At 37.8% G+C, this 24,177-nt stretch overlaps 1 protein-coding gene across 1 annotated transcript in view; it reads left to right on the top strand.

Annotated features, from left to right (window-relative positions):
• The first annotated feature begins 681 nt into the window (after nucleotides 1-681).
• Nucleotides 682-24,177, top strand: part of pafah1b1.S (platelet activating factor acetylhydrolase 1b regulatory subunit 1 S homeolog) — a 31,669-nt gene continuing 8,173 nt past the window's right edge. The window contains exons 1-4 of the mRNA NM_001366437.1: nucleotides 682-1,066; nucleotides 13,313-13,527; nucleotides 16,258-16,342; nucleotides 23,715-23,789. Coding sequence (NP_001353366.1) covers nucleotides 13,496-13,527; nucleotides 16,258-16,342; nucleotides 23,715-23,789 — 192 coding nt within the window. The 5' untranslated portion in view covers nucleotides 682-1,066; nucleotides 13,313-13,495. The remainder of the gene's footprint in view (nucleotides 1,067-13,312; nucleotides 13,528-16,257; nucleotides 16,343-23,714; nucleotides 23,790-24,177) is intronic.

Here is a 24,177-nt window from a genome sequence, read left to right on the forward strand (position 1 = left end):
TTGGATTAGCTTCGGTATTCGGACGAAACTTTCACAAACGATTCGAGGGTTCGGCCAAATCCCTAGTTCGGTGCATCCCTAGTTATTAATAGGGAAATAAGATACATATATATAGGAAGGCCGGTATTTTTTTCCAGAAAAGGTGGCAATTGCCCTCTGCACAATTAGCACGGTGCTAAATACAAAGGAACAGGCGTGCCCTATGTCAGGACTACGTTTGTCTGTCATTGCCCTTAATAATGTTTCTGTGAGTAAAAAGATGTTCAAATAAATGACTTGCTGCAAAGCTTGAATTATTTCCCCAAATAACGGGAACCATTAAGAGAATTAAACCGCGGCAGACTAATTAGGTTGAGACGAACTGCCAATTTTAGGCCTATAAAATATTTTTCAGTGTTGGAATAGTCAATGGAGAACAACAATGGAGGGAATGTTCAGATAACGGTCCAAGGAACCCACTCCTACCGCATACGGGTGCACAGACATTGCACAAACAAACTCTCCTTTCTCGTGAACGCGAAAGGCAAGCGTGGACCCTCTACCGTCAAAATTGCGCATGCGCTCTCCGCCTTCCCTGCGTCATTTGCCTTTGTCATCCCTCCCCCTCCTCGTCCACGCCTAGGCAGCCACCGCTAAGGCGCATGCGCGCTTCCAGATTAACCAAACCCACTCCCCAGCAGCCGGCCGGTCGCTCCCCCTCCTCTCCTTCAGCGGTTGATATGACGTCACCGCGCTCCCGATCTCCGTTTCGTTGACAGCACGGCGGCGGCGGCGGCTGCCCTGAGAGTCCCGGCATAAACCACGGAGAAGAAAGGGAGGCACGGCCACTTGGAAAGGAATAGCTGCAGAGAAGACGGATTGGCTACACTTTGACAGACAGGAGACAACGTACATAGGAGCGGGCCCCGCTGACCTCCACACCCAAGCATTTTTATTTATCTGACTTATTTTCCCGTCGTCACGTGATAGGTGGGAAGCCACTTCCACAGACCTTGCACAGGGGAGCTGCCCGGCGATCATGAGAAGAAATCCTTCTCCCGCTGTGTGCTTGGGATAACCCTGCACGGTAAGTGCCCAGCCATATCATCGGGCGGGATGCAAGGCCTTGTGTGACGATGTGGCTGCCGCTGTTTCTGCTGCTGCCGCCTCCTCCCCTCCCTCCTTCATCTTCTCCTCTCTCTCCCACTTTCTCAAAATGGCGGCCAGCCGTTACTGTTCCTAGCCCGCAGGGGGGAGGACAGCTTTAGCCAAAGATCTCCCACTTTCACCTTCCCAGCTATTTCATGACCTACACCTCATGGAAGCCTTATCATAGGGCTGCTGGTGGGTGTAGTTTAAGGGGAGATGCAGTTTTGCCAGATCATCGCCTTAAAGGAGATGCATTTCAGCAGCACAATCCTATGTACGACCTAAGCACCTCCAGCTATTGCACACCTACATTTCCCCTATCTGTCAAGGGATGCTGCGAGTTAGAGTTCTGCAGCATCAAGAGAACAGTGAGTGGGTTGGGCATCTTTGACAGAGAAGCCAGTGAATCCTCTCACACATTGGCATGTTGTAAGCATCTGGATTTAGATAGAGGAATGATCTCCTGTCCCCTCTGTTTGAGAGCTGCAGGTAGTGTCCTTGGCAAATGATTGACTAGCCTTTATTTATAGCATTCTATGCTGCAGTGATGTGTCTGTTCATGGCCTACTGATTGTTGTGCAACTACAACTTTCAGCAGAGGAAACTGAATTCTGTTCAACATCTATGTAATAAATACACCATTTCAGTCAATAGCGTATGACGTGAATTCATTTAAAAAAAATCAGTTTACTAATAAAAAGCACTTTCAGCTTAGCGAGACAACTGCTTGTTTTTGTGTCTCATGAGTATCAGAGGGACATGCCATGTTTATGTGTATGCCGCCCCTCCACTCCTTTTCCAGTATTATGTTGCATTTGGAATGACTCCTACATCCCATCTAGTAACAGGGATGTCTTCCCTCATCTGTACAAGGCTTCATTTCTACCAATCATTACCTCTTCTTGTGCAGAGCAACAGAATTGTGTTTTGGGTGGGAGGCCTTGAACTAATAGTTGCCACCTTTTGTGTTGTTTAAGTACTGACATTTCATCTTCTCACGTAAAACTATGATGTAGTGCTTGCATCATAATAGCCTTGATTTAGACGTCCTGCCATGGATTGTGATAATGTGTATTATATTGCAAGTCAGCGACACTCGAAAGGCTTTCAGTAAGAGCTGGGATTGACACTAATGGCTGAAACTGATGGTAATCATCTAAAGAATTAAAATCAATAATATATTTCTGACGTCAGGAATTTTAATCATGACTAGGCATTTTTTTCCGTCCTTGGATTGCTTTAAAAGTGTCCTGTGTTGGCATGTTGCTAATTGTTTCTTATGCAATGTTTCCTTAACCATTAGTATTCAGGGCAAGAGCTTTAAACATTTCTGGCTCTATAACTTAAATATATATATATTTATGAATAATGTTGTTTAACCGATGTGTTCAGCAATTTTTGCCATTTGTCTGGCTCTTGTTTTTGGGCTCATAATAAAGGATACTGCGCAGCGCCGTCAAACAGGGACAGAGGAAACTGGGTGGAGTAAGGAGGCAGAGACGATGATATGGCTCTGCAGCTCTGCTAAAATACTGTATTTTGCATCATTCTGGATTGTACATCTCTCCAGATGCACAGAACACACGACCAAATTATGTCACAAACTACAAGTGATTTAACCGAAAATCTATTTTTAAATCATTTTTTTCTTTTTGCGATTTGCTTTTTCTACACACTTGTTGAGGTTTGATTTCATATATGCTGAAATTCAAATGGATAATTCTTATTTTTTAATCACATCTTGTATATGTGGGGATTACAAATATTGCTGTGCAGCTGCAATAAATACTTCACAATGCTTTAAAGACATGTTCCTAAGACTAATATGTTCCTATATTAACGTGACATTTTGGGGTGAATTTAAGCTATATAGTAAAAGAAAAACAGAGTAAATGTTGTTTACTTCCAGTTTCAGTATCCGTTGTTACTTCCTGGATGTCCAATGCATGGACTACAACAAAGGTTCTGTAATACATAATATTCCCTCGCTATGAAATCTCATTGCTGAGATATTTTTACCTTCTGACTGCCACTGCATCATATCTTGCCGATTTCTCTATGAACTTATTATTCTCTAAATGTTAGGGTGTTTCATATTTGTAGATGGTAATGGTCTGCTCTATACTGTTTCTTTACAAAGAAGGGTTAACATTTTTTTTTATAAATGAATATACAATCTTTTGGTTTACAGTAAGCTCTTTATTTTTACCTAAGGCTGACTGATTGACGCCATTTACGGTACCCAACAGTTTTAATGTGGTTTATTTTTGTTGGTGTTTTTTTTTTTTTTCTCTAATAAAGCTAACTCATTCTTTGTCTTATGGAACACCACCCCTACAATGCAGTACCTGATTAATGCTTTGAAAATTGTTCTGTCATTGCAGCTTTAAACCATTCTATTAAGCAATATCTGTGTTGTACCAATGATATTTTAATATTTATTAAGCTGGTATCTGAATGTTGTATTATTCATATGAAAATGTATAATTGCAATTAAGCAGTTATATTTTGGATTTTCACCAAGCCTTTGATTTTCATGGCTATTAAAACTTTCTGCACTCTCTTGTTATATGCAGTCTGTTTCAGTTCATACGGCCTGCACCATATACCGTACTATATAGGTTGATGTTTTTTATAGGTTTTATCTTAAGGATTGCCATTTTTCACTTTTTTTTTACAGTTAGGCTTATTTCTTCTGTGTTCTCTCTCCCCTTCTTTTGCTGTTTCTCTCTCTCTTTCTCCCCTTTTCCCTGTCTGTCTATTTCTCTCTCTTTTTCTCTGCCTCTCTTTCTCAAATTGACTTTATTGGCAGGACCTAATATATTTTAGTATTTCTAAAGCTGGTAGGAAATTGTAAAGGGTTGGGAGGAAGTATATGTGTATTGGAAAATAGAGAGGGATGAGTATTGGGACATTATTGTATTAGCACCAATGTTCCATCTAAACTGTGCGCATGGACAAATTTTGAGGCCGGATTTTGTGTAAAAATACAAAATTTATCATTCATTCTGACCCGCACACACCGTTTTTAAAAATGTGTGCATACAAAATTTTTTGTGTGCACGTATTCGAGAGAATTAGAGGGAACATCTTCTCCCAGTAGAATTTGGAATTTTCTCCAAATGAGATGTGATTGGAGAGTCTCTGGAAGTAAGTGTCCCCCTCTCCTGCTGAGTAATAAGAAGTGGGCCTCATCCTCTAATTCCTTCTGGTCACATGACTCAGTCTGCTTTCCCTGGGCCTGTTAGTCTCTGTGTACCATTCCAATTTAATTTCCAGGTTTTTTTGCATTAAGTCTGAAGAGGCTCAGGATCAGGCTCAGGATCTTTCTTTGGGATTCTGTATCCTTACCAGGTGTGGGGTCTTTTCTATTTGCTTTGCACTAGTAGTTTCTTTCTGTGTCTCTCCCTCTCCCTCTCTCTCTCTCTCTCTCTCTCTCTCTCTCTCTCTCTCTCTCTCTCTCTCTCTCTCTCTCTCTCTCTCTCTCTCTCTCTCTCTCTCTCTCTCTCTCTCTCTCTCTCTCTCTCTCTCTCTCTCTCTCTCTCTCTCTCTCTCTCTCTCCCCCCTTTTTGTTTCTTCTTCTCACTCTCCCCTTCTTTTTGTTTCTTCTTCTCACTCTCCCCTTCTTTTTGTTTCTTCTTCTCACTCTCCCCTTCTTTTTGTTTCTTCTTCTCAGGTGGCATTACCTAAGTGCCACACTCTTATTCTGGGTGTTAAGCCATCAAGCAACAAAAGTGGCAATAAATCACAATTGCTTACCTACCAACATGGCCACATGCCCAGCATCAGCAGCCAGATATTATATTTCACACTATTATAGATAACTAAGAATAAAGAAGGTTATTTTATTTATTTCTCATACTGTGCTGATGAACCTTTTTCACAACTGCCTAATGGAAAGTAAATACTAAATTGGACCATTCAAATAGTGACCAAGTTCATACATGGCATAATGGTTAGGCAGTTCTATTGGAACTCTGGACCATAATGCTCAGTAAATAATTAAGGCTACTGTTATGACTAAAACAGTACATTGGGTTATCTTCCCGACTGGAAATGCAATGAATTGTTGCTATTTTAGATTTAAATCCAGAGGTAGCATTCTGGCAAATTCTGTGTATTGTGCTTTTATAAACAGGCATATTCAATTACCTAATTAAATTGCATGACTGTTTCAAAACTGATATAAATCCTTTATCTTGGTGTGGCTTTAAACGTTCTGTGCCAGCAGAAACGATATTTAAGTATTTTCAGAATGTTGGGTTGGTATGTTAACATAACACATGAACCTCATAACTGCCACTGTCTGCAACAGGCAGATCACGTTCCATGCTTTTGATTGAGAAGAGATGACGGGTGATAAGCACTTTTTCACATGTCTTAACACATATATCATAGTAAGGCTCTGCTTTTCATAGTATTTGATGTAATATTCATTCAGTCCATTCCCATCTGGTTTTTCAGCAGGAAAAGACACCTTTCACTGGGAGATGTGGTGATCTATGCAATTGTCTAGATGTGTATAGGTTATTGCTGTTTATTATGTATGTGTTGCATGGATGTTTGTAATGTACCAGAATAGTCTGAAGTCTGTTGTGTGAGTGTTAGAAATGGTATGTTCTTGGAAACTTTTTTTTAAACATTTCCAGTATCAGGAAATAAGTAGAGTGTATTTGTTCTGTGCAAATGTTGTTAAAGATAAAGCACAATTAGATAAGATAACATAATGTATGACTCCTTGCACATTGGACTAGGATATGTAAAACAAAATTGAGCATCCAGATAGGCAGATACAATTACATGGCCCTTTTGTATTATTACCTTTGCATTTGTACCTCAATCATTGTACAGGGCTTGGAAAAGTAGGACAGTTTATATAAAAAAAAAAAAAAAGTGTTTTTCTTAAAGGTATGGGATCAGTTATCCGGAAACCTGTTATCCAGAATGCTCCGAATTATGGAAAGGCCGCCTCCCATAGATTCGATTTTTATTAAATTATCAATTTTCTTTTTCTCTGTAATAATAAAACATTACCTTGTACTTGATCCCAACTAAAATATAATTAATCCTAATTGGAAGCAGCCTATTGGATTTATTTAATGTTTACATCTTTTTCTAGTATACCTAAGGTATGAAGATACAAATTGCAGAAGGATCTGGAAAACCCCAGGTCCCAAGCATTCTGGATAACAGGTCCCATACCTGTATTTACTTTTGTGCTTTCATATGAAAAAAAAATACATATCTCTTTTAGCTCAAAAAGCAGAGTTTCAACCATGCTTTGGGCAAGGTCCTATAGCTCACCAACTGTGTCTTTCAGAAGTATTTTGCAAGCAGGCGTTTTGTCACAATATTCATATTCATAATAGAGATTCCTATTACTTTGAGTACATATAAAGCCATCCTTTTCCCTTGATCAGTATTCCTGGTCATCTTTGCCTACAGCTTTGTCTGGTAAAATCACCCATTTTTAGATTAGATCCAATTCTCAGACAACCACTTAAACCCACAGTAGAGTAGCAGTTTTGCTAACTAATGGTGGCCATACATGGGCAGATAAAGCTGCCGATATCGGACGTTTGGACCAATTTGACAGCTTATCTGCCCGTGTATGGGGGCTTCCGACCACGATATTGATCGGGAAGGTTTGATCTTTAACTGACTGACCCGTTGGAGCCCCTTGGTGTATCGTAATTTGATTGTTCGGCCATACGGCTGAACGTTCTAATTACCCCCGATATAGCCATGCCGTTAGTGGCATATCGGGAAAGATCCGTTCGTTTGGCGATGTCGCCAAACAAGCGAATCTTTTGAGTCTATGGCCAGCTTAAGGGATGCATAGTGTCAGCCTTATTTTCTGCTATTATATTTCTAATAAAGGCATAGTGCCATGGTTTTAAGTTGTTTATAGGACTTGTGCTAAATACTTTTTGCTTTATTTTTTAATTTAGAAATATCTATTGCTGTGTATTGCACAAAGCAGTGAAAATTAAAGTGTTTTAATGAAATTTATATGTAAATTCATACGAAGCCCTTTTTTTCTTTGAGTTTTTCACCCTTTCTTGGCCATTAACAGGTATGGCCGCTGGTAAGACTCTTTAGTTGAATAATCTGGAACATGTTTACTAAATTACATTACTTAAGCGAAATAATTGAGAGCAGACATTTTCTCGCAATAAGCCAAATTGGCGTGAGTGATGTAATTTACGTGCAGTGATTACACGGTTAGTGAATGGCAAGGCATTTTTGGGGAGATTTGTCGCCTGTGGTAGCAAATATAACGTTTATATTTTTTTTACTTTTTAAATCATGACCAATGCCTTCCTGTGTGCCCTTAAATGTCAGTCCACAAATAAACGCCTCGTAAAATGAACTCCTTATCTGTAAATCTGGCAGTTTAATTGGTTCCTGATACAACTGACTATATGGACCATAGAGATTTTATATTATAACCTTCACAGGGAACGGGAATGATGAACAAGTATAATAAACAATTATAGGTTTCTCATATTGGGGTATGTTTTGCCTTCAGCATTTTTAGTTAGTTACATATTATGTCATGTTAAAGCACTTTTGTAAAGCTGATATGAAAAGGTCCACATTGTTAGCCCATAGTTACATATTTTAGTTGCAGATGCTGATTCTCATTAAATATAGTGAAACTGGTTTGAGACTTTAGTTGAATGGTTTGTGTTACATTCTCTTTACTAAAACAAAACAAAAATAAAAACAAAGCACCATGTGTGCCAGTGCTTTTTTCTGTGTCCATATTTTCTGTTTTTAATCTGTATCTGGCTGTGTCCCCTATTAATTTCAGTTGATTTGCTGCACTATTAACAGAGCTATCTGTCAAATAACTTTAGAGTGCTAATGTCTTTCAGGCAATAAAATATGTGAATGTTGATTTGCTGATTTTATTAAAAAAAAAAAAAAAGCAAAATTGCTTTTTAATCCACACAATTCAACACTATCTTTATATGAACATTACATGTTTACTTCTGGATACTTTATTTTACATTTTAAGCTGATTTCTGATGAAATATGTCTGGTCAAATAGCTCTTGACTTTAACATGCCATACCATATGTACACTTGATCAAACTTATGTAGGACATATTGAATGTTAGGACCATATGAGTGTAAATCAGTGGTTGTTGCACTTTTTGGTTGAAACTCCCTTGGAAGGCCAACCTTTGTTATATGTGAGGAGGTATTTATAGTGAATAAAGTGCCCCCTATTGTAAAATATAAGGACATTCTAAGTCACAGCAGTTTGGCCGAGTGCCGTTATCAGGTCATGGAACTATGAGATTACTTCTAATATCCTAATATTTTCAATCAATTACAAATTCTGTACCGTTTCTTATAAAATCAAGTTTATCTTCACTTTTCCTCTTTTGGCATCTGTTTCTCTTCGTTCTGTCTTCATTCAGGAGTTGGGTGTCAGTTGAATGATCAAATATATCTTATAGGGTGGCTCCTTTTGCCTAGAAGATGTATTAGAGCTCACTATTAAAATCATCAGTCACTATATGCAGAATTTGTGCAAAAGGCAGCAATTTTGTTTGTAGTGGAATCAGTTAGCGTAAGGTCTAATACATCTGCCCTGGAAGTAACTGAAGCAGAAAGTATTCCATTTCTCATAAATTAAAAATCAGTGGCGGATCTTTGCTGGCTGATAAAATTATAAAGTCTTCCATTTTTGACCAATGTTTTAGTTGTTATTCCGATTAACCTCTCATTGTTTGTACTAATGTAGCTGCTCCAATGTAGCAAGTAACCTGTTTTTGTATTGTTTAAGTGATTCCTTAGAACAGTGATCCCCAACCAGTAGCTCGTGAGCAACATGTTGCTCTCCAACCCCTTGAATGTTGCTCCCAGTGGCCTCAAAGCAGGAGCTTATTTTTGAATTCCAGGTTTGGAGGCAAGTTTTGGTTGCTTAAAAACCAGGTGCACTGCCAAACAGAGCCTTAATGTAGGTTGACAATCCACATAGGGGCTACTAAATGGCCAATCACAGTCCTTATTTGACACCCCAGGAATATTTTTCATGTTAGTGTTGCTCCCCAACTCCTTTTACTTCTGATTGTTGCTCACGGGTTCAAAAGGTTGGGGATCCCTGCCTTAGAACAAAACATCTAATATATAAATATATATATATCTGACCTGCAAAGCTTGCAATTATATCCATTTTCACATACATCCATTTCACATGTTATATCAGCTGTTAAGCACCAATTTCTAGCTCATGGCCATTTTAGATGCTTATTTATAATACTTGGTAAAAGCTATAGCAAGCAATTTTTAATTTACTGAAGTTTCCAAAGTAAGGTTATTTCCCTATAAATATTCATTAACAAAGTCTATCATGTCATTGGCTGCCAAATTCGGTTTAGAAAGAAATGTTGAGAATGAGACTTCACTAACTGACCTGCACACCAAATTAAAGTGATTACTGGTGCATGTTCCTTCTCACTCATTGTGAGTGCTAACTTAACATTCTGCTGATGTTGCATTAAAGTAACATGTTGGTAAAATATAAAACGTGTAAAATAGTTGTAGCTGGCAAAAATATAGGAATAATACATTGCCCCATTAATAAAAAGTGTCCACTTCCGATGTTCCACAGACCTGAAACAGTAGTCATTCATACTTTCAACAGAAGCTCCTTATCTTTTTAGGTAAAGCATTTTTTCCCCCTAATTTTTGTGTGTGCAATTTTAGGTCTAATTAATTAATCCGGTTGTAACTGATGGCCAGTACCTGACGGTGCAAAAGAGAATTGAAAACCCCTAATTTTGTAGACAATTATAAGTGATATATGGTGTTTCTTTTACACGGTGCTAAAAATTATCTTTATTAGAGCTCCCTATAGATGTTCACTTGTCCCTGTTTCAAATGAGGGGTGGGTGTGTCCTAACATTCCCTGCCAGAATCACAGGAGGGGGACAGCCAATCACAGCCCTGCAGTCACACAAGCAAATGCATGCTTCAGTTCCCTATTGGGTCATGCTAGCTGCTGATTGGTTCCTGTCATACAGTGCAATGAGCTGAGTGCCTTCGGCTCCCCTGCACAGCCTGGGAATTCATGGAGCTCGAAGTAGGAGGGATTATTAGGGTTTTTGCAGAAATATTCAATAAATCAGCCTGAAACACTACTTTTTTTACGCACAATTCTTCTATATCTAAATGAGTATAACGCATTGGTACATTCTTAGTTTTTTTACACAAAATATTTCTCCTTTAAAAATGGAGCCATGGCTACCTGTCAAAAACTCATGTACGTCCAAAAGGGTATTATACATTCAGTAGTATTCGAAGCAGTAATAGGTGGATGGGAGTTTTGACCACGGTTTTGCGGGCAGTTGCAGTAATCAGAATGACTTTATGGGGACAAAGACTTGGGTTTGCCTATTCACTCTTCTAGATACTCCCTCAAAATAACAGCTGTTCGATTTTTATTTCCGTGAAACTATCTTTGAGTGTCTGGAACAGTGTGTTGATGTATCCTTATCCTTCATAAAAGCCAGCTGAGGCCTGGACCAAATGTTGGACCTCAAATTGAATTTAAAAAAGCCCAATAACCACTGCAAATTAACACTGGACATAGGAAGGCAACAAAGTTGTGATTCAGTGTAAGTCAAAAAAATTCCAAGGAAAACGTTTAGAGTTTGAATGCCGTCATGTTGCATTAGAGTCCAAATGAAATCCATCTTTTATCCCAGACTAACTCCGTTTATTGACCCTGCTCACTTTAAGAACCCTCCTCTGCATCAGTAGGTGCACTGCAGCCAACTTGCAAAAATAGGCCGATCAGTAGCAGCACTACTAAGCTCAGCTATTTGGAAGTGAATGGAGTTTATTTAGATGTAAACACCTTTAAAAGAATTCCATTTTTTTCCCCACAAGGATTGTTTTAAATGTAGTAAATGAGCCCTTCAGTATCAGCCTGTGTATAGCCAGTTTATATGGGTGGGCCTCTTTCCACCTGTCAAATGGGGGGGTCACTGGCAGCAAAAAAACTTGTGCTTATGATGCTACAATATTATTACGGTTACTTTTTTATTTCTTTTCTTTTAAGCCCTCTTATCTTCCTCTTCCAGTCTCTCATTCAAATCGTTGCCTGGTTGCTAGGGTAAAATGCACCCTGGCAAATAGATTTACTGCTGAAATTCCAAACTGAAGACCAAATCCAATCAAAAAATCATTGTCCGCATTATGCTAAAGATAATTTATAGGTGAACTGCTTCTATAAGTCAGTGATTGTTAAAGAAGGTAATGGGATGTGTATGTCCTTGGCATATCAGACAAAAAGAAGGGTCAAATTGTATTGGCCAGCTTTTTTCCTTTCTGTATGCAGCAAAAAACCAGGTAGATTTTTTTTTTTCTGCCAGATTTATATATATTTTTTGTTTGTGTATTTCCATACAAGTTGACTGCTTTTCCTTATCCATCTTCCCTGATAATTTAGCTTCGTTGTTTATTTAAATAGGTCTTTTTTTATATTTGTTTCGCAAATAAATATATTTGAAACAGTCTACATGGTTTTTAGCAACTGGGAAAGCCACTTTCTTTGCAATCCTCAACTCACAGCGTTTCTTTGCCACTTTCACAGCAGAAGTTGATTTTAAGTAATGAGGTGTTAAAAAGGAAAATTGCTTCCCCCAGCTGTTCAAAAGAGGCACGTGCAATTTCACATATTTAATAATGCCAAGGTATAGAAACATTAGTGTGTGAATGTTACAAAATGTTAAAGGGGTTGTTCACCTTTGAGATAACTTTTAGTATGATGTAGAGAGTGATATTCTGAGACAATTTGCAATTGGTTTTCATTTTTTATTACTGAAGGTTTTTGAGTTATTTAGCTTTTTATTCAGCAGCTCTTCAATTTGCATCTTCAGCAATCTGGTAACTCTGGTCCAAATTAACCTAGCAACCATGCATTGATTTGAATAAGAGACTGGAATATGAATAGGAGAGGACTGAATAGGAGGATCAGTAATAAAAAGTAATGATAACAATACATTTGTAGCCTTACAGAGCATCTGTTTTTTAGAAGGGAGTCGGCGACACCCATTTGAAAGCTGCAAAGAGTCAGAAGAAAAAGGCAAAGAACTATTAAACTATAAAAAATAAATAATGAAAACCAACTGAAAAGTTGCTTAGAATTGGCCATTCCATAACATGATAAAAGTTACTTTAAAAGTGAACCACCCCTTTAAGCATCAGAAAAACTTATAGGAGGTGGTTATGAATTCTTAGATCTAACAGACAACTTCTTTCCTATGTTTATTTTCTGCCTGGTATATTCAGAAATGCATGGTACAGACATTTTTTTTTAGCTTTGGTAGATGGAGTTGCTCTATGCTGCAATTTTTGACTGACCAGTTGAATTAGTTCTGGTATGCAAGTTGGATTATGGGTGACCTTGGACACACCGATAATATTGTGCGAAACAAATTTTGGTAAGATGTTCAGTGCGTGTATAGGGGAGACTAGCTGACGATATCAGCAGAAGACTTTGATATTGATCAGCTCGTTGATCGGACCAGGTCTAAAATTTTGATCGGGCCCCTTTGAAGGTACCCAAACATCGACCATTATTCATACTGAATTGTCCGATACAGGTATTGTTTCTACCTGTTTATCGGACTATTCAGCTCTACACGTGTGTATTGAAACAATCTTTCTTGGAAAGATCTTTTCTAGGAAAAATTGTAAGTGTAAAGTCTATGGCTACCTAAAGTCTAGTAGCAAGGACTTGCTGGCACCATCCTCTAATGCATTACAAGTGGTAGTCTAAAATAATCAAAGGCTCTGTAATTTTAAAATATTAATTACTTAAAATATTTTTTTCTTCTTTTTACGAAATAGTTGATAAATCCCAAAAAGATCTGTATTATGATTTTAATTTCCACCGCTTAATTTTTGGTTGCCGTATTGAAGTTGCTACATGACCGCACAACATTTTACTTTCTATACAAATTGGAAACAAAACCTTCATTCTTGTGTTTCTTCCCCATTTAAGGATCTTTTAGTGCTATAAGGTGTTGTTTCTAAATTCTAATATGCAAAGTTTTGGAGTATCCTAGATAATATAATGTATATACAAATTAATAATTCATAATTAATGTACATTTATTCTCTTAACTGGCTCTAATGTTTTTTTTTCTCTTTGTATGCAGGTGGAATGAACCGTCCTTATTGAATGACTCCACATTTCTCATTACACTGCATCTGGAGGAGACTTTTTCTTGTTTCTGAAGCCACTCTGTGGCACACTTTTTCCCCAATTCAGTTTTCTAAATAGTTTGAAAAATCCCTTAAGGTGTCCCTTATTATTTTGTATAACTGGGACATCATTCATCATGGTGCTGTCACAGAGGCAAAGAGATGAGCTGTGAGTGGTTTGGACTTTTTTCTCTTCTTTTTCTGAATTGTATAAATTGCCTTTCGAAAACATGTGCATGTTAATATTATTCTGCAACTGTGTACTGTTGTACAAAAAGAAGGCTGAATGTGTTCTTATTGAAAGAGCTTATGCCACTTGGGTGCTTTTCATTTGGCTCTTTTCCACTGGAATATTACCTATTGAGCTCAGGTTCTTTTAAACATTTCCTATTTAAGTCAATGGGAGTCAGCAAGCGAATATTTCAGGGAACTTTTTTAGCTCTCCTTTAGTTTATTTTCATTTTAATACTTTGATTCTCTTCAATTACGTGTATGTAATTGGTAATTGTATAGGTGATGCATGTTTTATTTCCAGTCTGTAAAACTACTTCTAAAGTTTATTGAAATATAAGTGCTATTTTAAAATATAGACTATTTTTTAAAGATTTTATTCTGCACAATTTTGTGGGCAGGCCCAGAAGACATGAGACATAGTGCCTGTTTTCTCTCTACATTTGGGACATTGATCGGATAGATTATTATAGATCTTTGACAGGCGATAGGGGGGTCAGATAAGCTCTATTTAGAAATATGATCTGTATGTATATGTACATGGCTGCAGATAGTATCATGTAGAGCCAGGGCAGGGCATTGGTCAGGTCTTGTCTATAGAGGTAGGTCTGAAGGGTTGTTTCGGCTAGGCTTATAGGCCTTGTAGGGAATTGTATTTTGTAAGTTTTCTAGCAATATTTGGAAGAGCCCAAACATGAGGGAGCTGGATGTTACCCAATAGTGGGGTCCGAGGAGACCAAGCCTTAGAAGAGCCACAAACTATTTTCTGAAAGGCCTGTACAACTATAACCATGGAGGGTGTGGTAGGATAATAGGAAGAAATTCCTTGGTACGGGAGTTTGGCTTCAAAGGAGCCAACTGTAGCAGCTTCTAAGACCACTGCAGAGTTATCAGTGTTAGGAATCATCCACCAATGACCATATACTAACTGGGCAGTAAGAAAGTAAAATTTAAGGTTGGTTAGTGCTAGAGCTCCCACAGATATAGGAGCTTGCAGTACCTTAATATTCTGGCACTGGTGCTCTCCCACCCACAAAAATCTCCTGACTATTTTATCCACCCCATTGAACCACTGAGCCTGGGGGGGCGGGGTTATAGGGGAATTATGTAAAACATATAGATACTTGGGAAGGAAAATAGTTAATTCTGGCAGGGAGAGCTAAAGGTAGGTCTTGGCATATACATACTTTATTAGTCAGTGGCTGCACCACAGGATTCAAGTTTGCCTGTTCAAATGCAGCTGCAACGTTATCTTTTGCCTCTGGCCTTCTAAATAGTTAAGGTAGCAAACCTGGTGCTGTCTCCCCCACATCCTTCATCTCTCCACTGTTTGAACCAAGGTGAGGAGTGTTCACTGCTGGTGCAGAGAGCACAATTTCACTATAATTGGAACTAGAAGTCAGCTGGTTAAGTTGCAAGGGGTCCCTTTATGACATTGAATGCAAGGTTCTCATCTTGCCTCATAGCAGAAGCTCACTTTTGACTGGCTGCACTTTTGGGTATTATTTCTCTAATGCATTAGAAAGGGGTTAAATCACAGCAATCCTAATGCTCTCTGTGGGACTACATTTAGCCTTTATTTTTTATGTAATAAAGCTTTTTAAAGATTGATCACCCTGCCCTAGTAGAGCCCATGCAAACGTCCCTGTTGATTTCATCAAGAGTTATTTAAACTACCTGTATGGTTTTTGTTGTGTATGAAGAAACCGGAGTACCCCGAGGAAACCTACATATTCACAGGGAAAATGTCGACTCCTTACAGACAGTGTCTAGGTCACAATTGAATTCAGGACAACAGTTCTGCAAGCGCTGAGCCAGTGTTACATCCATATTAACACAACCATTGTATCTGCTAGTATGTCCAACATTTTGCATAGTAATTAGATCTGATTGACTGCTATATACTTCAGCTGTTTTCCCCACACAGTACTATGTCAATAGTTTTCTCTTTGAAAGGGCTAATGCAATATTCTGTCTTTCCTATTTGATGAAAGATAAGACTTTTCTGACAATTCTATAGCTGTATTCATTTTATCTGCCTGATAGCCTGTTAAAATATCAGCTCCTATGCCTGTTATAAAACCAGACAACCTCTAACCGACCCTCCTGTGCTTGCCTGAACAATTGAGTTCTGCTATTTGTTGGATAAGTCTTGACTAGCATTAAATTAGTTCTTATTAGGGATGCACTGAATCCAGGATTCGGTTCAGGATTCGTCCGAATCCTTTGGGTCCAACCGAATCCGAATTTGCATATGCAAATTAGGATTTGGTTCGGTATTCGCCCGAATCTTTTGCGAAGGATTCGGGGGTTCAGCCGAATCCAAATTTGATTTGGTGCATCCCTATTTCTTATAATGGTCATCTCCCATAATGGCAAAGACAACTATGACATTTTGTCTACTGCAGTTTGTTGTGATGAAACAATGGTTGAAAATTAATTGTGTGTGCTGATGATTGCTGCAGTTAAAGTCATGTAATCGCATAATGCCATCATGGTAATGCAGCCATTATCTCTACACAGTGGCGAGGAATTTTCTGATGTTCTCCTTTGGGACTATATATTTCCTATAGTGAAATATTCTTTCTATAGCTTTCATTGTTTTGTCTTTTTTTTTTTTTCTATATTCTACCAGCAATTGGCCTTAATGTAAACTTTTCCATTTTAGAAATCGAGCAATAGCGGATTACCTACGTTCCAATGGTTATGAAGAGGCCTATTCTGTTTTTAAGAAGGAGGCAGAACTTGATATGGTAAGTTATAATTGCTAAGCTGTCTATAAATGTATAAAAAGGCCTAAATATGGCAGTTTTTGAAATTAACAATTTTTTTTTCTTCCAAATTTGAATGTGCAAATTTGGGTTCTGATTCTGTTCAGTAGTTGACCAAGCCTTTTGTGAGGGATTTGACAGCTCTAATACGGTACATTTTGCGTGTGCTTAAAAACTGTTACCCTAGCTTAATAGTTTATTGAAAGTATAATGGCCCTCGTAATGTGTTTTTGAAATTTGATAAAGAATTGTATATATGACATTTAGTGGATTTTTTTTTTTTTTTTTTAAAGAGTAAATATAGTTTATTTAGAAATTTAATGAAAAGGAATATAATAGCATGGGTAAATCTATACCAGCAGAATTAAAGGGCCCCTCCACACTCCAATGGAGAATTATGTCTAAGCAATTTTCTGGTATACATTTATTGAATGTTTTTATTTTAAAAGTTATTTATTTCTATTGAAAGGGGTGTTTATCCCTGTGGGTTCTTTGTGTCTGTCTCTAAAAACCATGAACAGAACTGAAGCCCATTCATTCTCCTGCAAGTTTGTTAATCATCTGTCATGCAACATAGTTTCATGGGTCAGATCTGGCAGACATATATTGCTTTTAATAGCAACAGCTTTTTCTAATAATTTTTAAGTCACAGAAAAGTATTAGTGATTGCATATTAGAAAGTTACTTAGAATGACACTTTTGTGGTTGGAGGACCCTTTTTAACTAATCTACATTTATTTTTAAATGGCAGAAATCCGAATTGCTCTACAAAAAAATCCTCATACCGAGTTCTTGTTGCAATTTAAAAGAAAGTATTTTTAAATTAAAAATATAGCCATCATAATATATAATCTCTATCAATCATTATAATGTATTTAGCTATGCAGTCCTCTGTTTATGTTCTGGTATGAAACTGCTGTTTTAATTTGTTACTTTATGGAATATTAGTTAAGTTAAATGTCAGTTGTAGGCTTCCCAGACAGGGTGTTACTGCTATATTGACTGATGTGTTCATATACAAGCTGTTTTACCTTGTGCATTTGTTTTGTGGGTCCCTCCCTGTTTAAACTCTTTTTATTGGTGAAAGTCAGTTCTCCACCCTGGGGGAGAGGTTCATGTCTACTAATGCATTATAATAATATACGGTCTGTTAGGACAAAGCCTTCACAAGTATTATGTTCAAATTGCTGCTCTGGCTTGTCAGTCATATTATCAGAAGGTTTTTGGGGGGGAGTTAGGGTTAAATGCAGGTTTGCACAGACCTACAAATGCATGCAGTCATTAAACTAAAAAAAGTCTATAATGAATGATAGAGAGGAATTAGGATTTCCCCCCTCTAGTACTTTGAGGTGTTACTGTAGTCCACATTGGATTAATGGGGCCCCTCAGTTGTACCATTTGTATTTGGCACTCTGCATGAATGAATGCGACATGCGTTCATTTAGTTTTTGTTTCACTTAAAGGAACAGTAACACCAAAACAATGAAAGAACGTAATTAAAATATAATGTACTGTTTTATACATAATTAAAATATAATGTACTGTTGCCCTGCATTAGTAAAAGTTGTGTGTTTGCTTTAGAAAGACTATAATAGTTTATATAAATAGACTGCTGTGTAGCCATGCGGACATTTAGGCTGAAAGGGCAGAAAAGGCACAGGTTACTTAGCAGATCACAACTAAGCTCTGTAGTATACATTTGGATTCATCAGAACTTACCTTTAATCTACTGGAAATCCTGTGCTTGAATGGCTGCCCCCATGGCTACACAGCAGCTTGTTTATATAAACTATAGTAGTGATTCTGAAGGAAACACACCAGTTTTACCAGTGCAGGGCAACAGTACATTATATTTTAATTACATTAAAGGGCAAGTCAACACCCAAAATAAAAATTTGCAAAATAAAAGAAAACATTCTTAGCAACTTTGCAATATACATTCATTACAAATGTTTTATGGTGTTTAATTTATTTGTATATGTATTGCTATTGAAAGCGGTGTTTGTCCCTTTCTATTATCTGCCCTGATGTCTAAAGCTCCCCTTAGACACGATGATTCTTCTTGCCGAACGTCCGATTTTAGCAAAGTCAGACCAATCCTTCGAAATTATCGTGCGGTTAGTGGGATTCGAACGATCGTACATCTTACGATTTTTTGGCCGACATCTGTCAGGAAATTGATTGGCCAGGTTAAAAAATCTTTGTCGGTCCCAGTGCAATCTATCTATGTTTGCAGGGCCAAGCAGGCAGCTCCCCATTGTTTTCCTGGCAAATTGGTCTTTTTAGTTGATGGTCAATTCGTACAATCATTCCGAGAAAATCGTGGTCTTACGATGAGGATTGGATATTTTAAAAATCTCAACATCTATGGCCAGCTTAAGACTGTTGAAACAATGTAAGACAAGGCAGCTGATTAACTGGTCTGTCTTTGCTGGGGAACTAAGACTGTTGCAACATTGTTTAAAAAGTAACAACCAGGTGTTAAACGCTGCTTTCAATATCAATTGTTGTTACAAATAATGTAACATTAAAATGCATTAAAAGCACTGAATATTTGCAATGAATGTATATTGGAAAGTTGCTTAGAATTATGTTTTATTTTATTAGGCACTTTCTTTTTTTGGGGTTGACTTGCCCTTTAAAGCACTTTCATTGTTACTGTTCCTTTTAAAGGGATTCTGTCATGATTTTTATGATGTCTTTTTATCAATAAATTACACTGTTTACACTGCAAATAATTCACTTTACAATTTAAAATTTTATTTCTGAACCAGCAATTGCATTTTTTTTTTTTTTATTTGTAATATTGGTGTATAGGCGCCATCTCAGGTCATTATGCCTGGTCATGTGCTTTCAGAAAGAGCCAGCATTTTAGGATGGAACTGCTTTCTGGCAGGCTGTAGTTTCTCCTACTCAATATTATTGAAGTGTTGCAGTGGGACATGGAATTTACTATTGAAATTGTTGTTCTTGGATCTACCAGGCAGCTGTTATCTTGTGTAAGGGAGCTGCTATCTGGTTACCTTCCCATTGTTCTTTTGTTAGGCTATGGAGACACAGGCTGTTGTTCAGCCTATGACTCCAAACACGGGGAGCATCTCATCTCTCTCACACTCTCACCTCCGTGCTGCACGTAACATCCGTCCCCCTTCGGATCAAATCCACGAACATCCAACAACTACAGAGCACTCAGAGTGGTGTGCTAAAATCTTTAAACTTTAATAATACATGTTAAAAGATATCAGCGTACATAACATCAGATCATCCGCTTAACGTGTTTCATGGCTTCTCACCACTTCTTCGGAAGCATTCACCTGATCCCACTACATACCTGCAATTAAATAGCTATAAACCCCACCCATAAAAAACATTAACCATTACGTATCACCATGAATTAGATCATATATTCCATTTAAGAGGTATGCATATTAATTGGAAAAGTTACTTAACATTAATATTATGTATTACATATACAAGAATAGTAACTCTGTATTTAATTCCAATTCTATAGTTTAAAACAGAAATCTACAGTACAATTTGGCGAAAGGGAAAGATATATAAATGTATCAATAAATATCTGTATTTGATTTTATTTATTGTCTTAAATGTTGTTCAGCCTGCCTAATTGGGCTGACCTCAGCCTCTGTGTGACCATACACATGCTGATTAGATTCAAAACAATGGAACAGGGGCACTGTGCAGATCTGCTTTTCTCAGCCTGCAGAATTACGTTGGCTGAAAGTCAGGCAAATGCCGATCGGGCAGGGTAAAAAAATCCACTCTAATCTAATCCTTGTGCCCTAGGGCTTACAGTCAGATCAGTCCGATATCGCCCACAATCTCTACGTGTATGGCCACCTTGCGGCAGCTGGAGGAGGAGCGGTTGATATCACTCCAACTTGCGGTAAAGAGTGACTGAAGTTCATCAGAGCACAAGTCACATGACTGGGGGCAGCTGGGAAACTGACAATATGTCTAGCCCCATGTCAGATTTCAAAATTAAATATATAAAAAAAAATCTGTTTGCTCTTTTGACATTTTTTTCCATGACCTTATCCTGTTAAGCTTTAGAGGGGTTGTTCAACTTCCAGCAAATTTCAGTTGAGTTGTTTTCAGATTGTTCACCATAAAGAAAAACTTTTCAATCACTTTCAATCTTTTATTTTTTACCATTCTCGCACAATGTAAGTTTAAAGTGTAATGTCCGTGTCCCTAGTGTTTCGGTCTGGCAGTTTAGCAATTCAGGAGCATCTGAACTGTTACAATTTGCTACATTTAGTTGCTACATTTAGTTGCTACATTTCTCATCAGTATCTGTGGAATATTAGCAACTATTGTATCAATTCTAACAGGTGCTTTTAATAAAACTCGTGGATTCTGCTCAGCAGGGACAAAGATAACAAATGTATCAAGTAAATGTATAGTTTTAAAAGTGTTAAGAGTCAGTGACCCCCCCCAGCTGCTTTAGAATGAGAAAAATGAAACTTGACACTTCAATATTAGAAAAACTGTCACAAATAGAAAGTAACTGAAAAAATGTTTGAAGGTGAACAACCCCTTTAAGGGATAGTTACCATGACAGTAGTTTCTTTAGTTTTTAAATGTGCTTGTTCTTTACAAAGTAGATTTTTAAAAGGAATATTGTGTCCCTACCGTTCCCAGTAACAGGTTGCCAGGTTGCAGTTTCTGTAATCTTACCCATTCATTCATTGCTGTCATTTCTCAATCAGGGAGCATGTGGAAATTCCTTCTGCCACTGACAGTTGCAACTCACTGTTTATATCACATTGTAACAGTTTAGAAAGTCTGCAACTTGGCTTAATTCAGTCTTGGAAGATACATTATCTGAAAATAGTTCTAGTAATTATGTTATTGAAAACTGGAATTTCTTATGTGAATCATCACCATCAAAACTGATAAAAATGCTCTCTTCAAAACTTTTTTCACTAAAACAATAAATTGATAAAGTTACGTTGAGAAATGTTGAGGATTAATTTAATAATCTATCTTTTGCACACTATAGGTATTAGAATTCAGTCGTTTGACAGTATGCCTTTTTAGCTTGATCAGTCCAGTGTTAGTACAAATGGGTGCCATAGATAGACACCCAAACATGATATCGGCAAGTACTGACCTGGAGAGAAGCACATTGTAATGTGAGTGCATTGTTCACATTTCATATCTACTATGCATATGCCTCCCTGCAAACACTCCGGACAGTGTAGCTCATGCAGCAGATGTGGTATGATGTACATTCTTCTTGCTGTGCTGTTTTTACCTGTCGGTCCAGTGCTTTATTGTATTACTCATTGGAGAATGAATATAAATAAGCCACACTGGAATTATCAGTGTCCGTATTTGTGTGCAAAATGTACTGTTTATATGTGGACTCCTACTATAATGCATTTTGCTAACCAGGTGGCCATACACGGAGAGATCTGCTTGTTTGGCGATGTCGCCAAACGAGCAGATCTCTCTCCAATATGCCCATCCTTGAGGTGGGCAATATCGGGCTGATCCGATCGGGAGCGGGTGGTCGGATCGCAGGATCGCATCAACGAACAGATGCGGCCGCGATCTGACGGGATTCTTAGTCCCATCCAATTGAGATCTGGCCAACTTTCGGCCAGATCTCGATCGGGGAAGCCCGTCGGGGGGCCCCATACACGGGCCAATAAACTGCAGACTCGGTCTGTCGGCAGCTTTTATCAGCCCGTGTATGGCCACCTTTAGATAGCACCACTGTTCATTGGCCAAAAAGAAAAATGATCAAATTAGGTTGACTTATGACCTTATTTATCCAAACTGAAACCACAATTTGTGCCTGGAACCAAATATGTGGGTGAAACTAATTTTCTAAGGCTGGATTGTTGGAGCATATGAGCGCAATACATTGAGGGAATCTTCAAGATACTCTCCAAGTGTGATCTTTCTGGTTGTTTTTAAAGATACAGGGAACAATAGAGGGTGAAGGAGGCTCTAAAAGTGGGAACCATCATATAATCATGTATTATATTATGTCATTGATCTGAAAAGTTGTTTTAATCGAATGTATTATGTGTCCCTTTCTATTCTCTGCACTGCTGGTTCTGACTCTTTTTAAATAATGTTATACGGTGCAATAATCTGTTTGGGGCACAATATAGTTCCTAATACCAACAGGTGGGGACCTTTTCCACCTTAAGCACCCTACAAACTAAAATGGTGTTCAATAATTTAAAATAATTTTATTGGTATTAAGACCTCAAGCAGTTTTACAATCTATTAAAAATTGGGCGGCCAGCCTACCTTGTTACACTTCAACCAGCGACTTACACGGGGCGTCCCTCTTTCGCTATATCTGCGCCAGAAAAAAAACTATTATTTATTTCACCCACAATAACGATCTCCACTTTGAACTTTCTCCCGGCTTATTCAAAAGGCACACAGACTTCCTCCAGTCCACAATGGTTTTGCAGCTCTGAACTTGCAGCTTTCCACCCGGATATCAACCTCCTTTGCACAATGGCGCCAGTTAATTTTACATTGTGTGTTCCACTGTGAACCGCTCCACTTTCCTGATTACAGCTATACTATTAACTCAACAATTTATATTCCATTTATTTGTGCTATGCGTTTTGCTCAGCTTGAGCTTCCTCAGGCACTCCAAACAAAGTGAATTATAAAAACCCTTTATAGTCTTTATAATCCACTAATGATATAACTGTAATCAGAAGTGTGGAGCAGTTCACAGTGGAACACATGATAGGAGGATGCCCCGTGTGATTCAGGTGGACATAATAGAACGGACTCCCACAAAGTATATTTTATCGTGAACTAGCTGAAGTAGTCCTCGGATAATGATAAGAGAATTGAGCACTTTTATGTTGAGCAGCCTTTCCCTAACATAACATTTAAACGGAATTGGCATGGGACATTTTAATTGAATATACAGCAACACGCACCAACGGATTGTGAACTTTATTAACACAAGTTATCAAACAAACAACCTCCATTGATGATTTTTTAGCAAATATAGAATAAGTTGAAGGTGTATGAATTCCGCCAAAATTAATTACAGCTATTTATTTATTTATTTTTAATTGTTGAAGTGTAACAAGGTAGGCCGGCCAAATTTTAATAGATTGTAAAACTGCATGAGGTCTTAATACCAATAAAATTATTTTAAATCTTTAAATAATGCAGCAGATGCTAACGGATTTACAGACCAGGAGTATTTGCATTTAAAAGGCATACATATAACTCCTTGTATGTATTCTGGTTTGCAGAATAGCAGACAAGCATTTAAGTTCAGTGAACAGCGAAAAATCTACACCTATAGTTTCATTAACTTACATCTTTTCTTAATTTTCAGAATGAAGAGTTAGATAAGAAGTATGCAGGACTCTTGGAGAAGAAATGGACATCTGTTATCAGATTACAAAAAAAGGTAAATTGGTTATGTGAACCTGTCCTGTGTGTTTTTCTCTTTCTTCTCCTCTATGCACTGAAAGGTTTATACATTTCTGAAACATAGATTTTTACTAGTGCATCACATTTTTTGTTTAATATATGTATACATTTTTGAATAATTGTCAAATATTTTCAAAGCAATGGGTTTCATTAAAGTTTAATTTATTGAAATGGGTTAATCTACAGCATTTACACACACACACACACACACACACACACACACACACACACACACACACACACACACACACACACACACACACACACACACACACACACACACACACACACACACACACACACACACACACACACACACACACACACACACACACACACACACACACACACACACACACACCATA

Source organism: Xenopus laevis, chromosome 2S (genome assembly GCF_017654675.1).
Source record: "Xenopus laevis strain J_2021 chromosome 2S, Xenopus_laevis_v10.1, whole genome shotgun sequence".
In the NCBI taxonomy this organism is placed as follows: Eukaryota; Metazoa; Chordata; class Amphibia; order Anura; family Pipidae; genus Xenopus; species Xenopus laevis.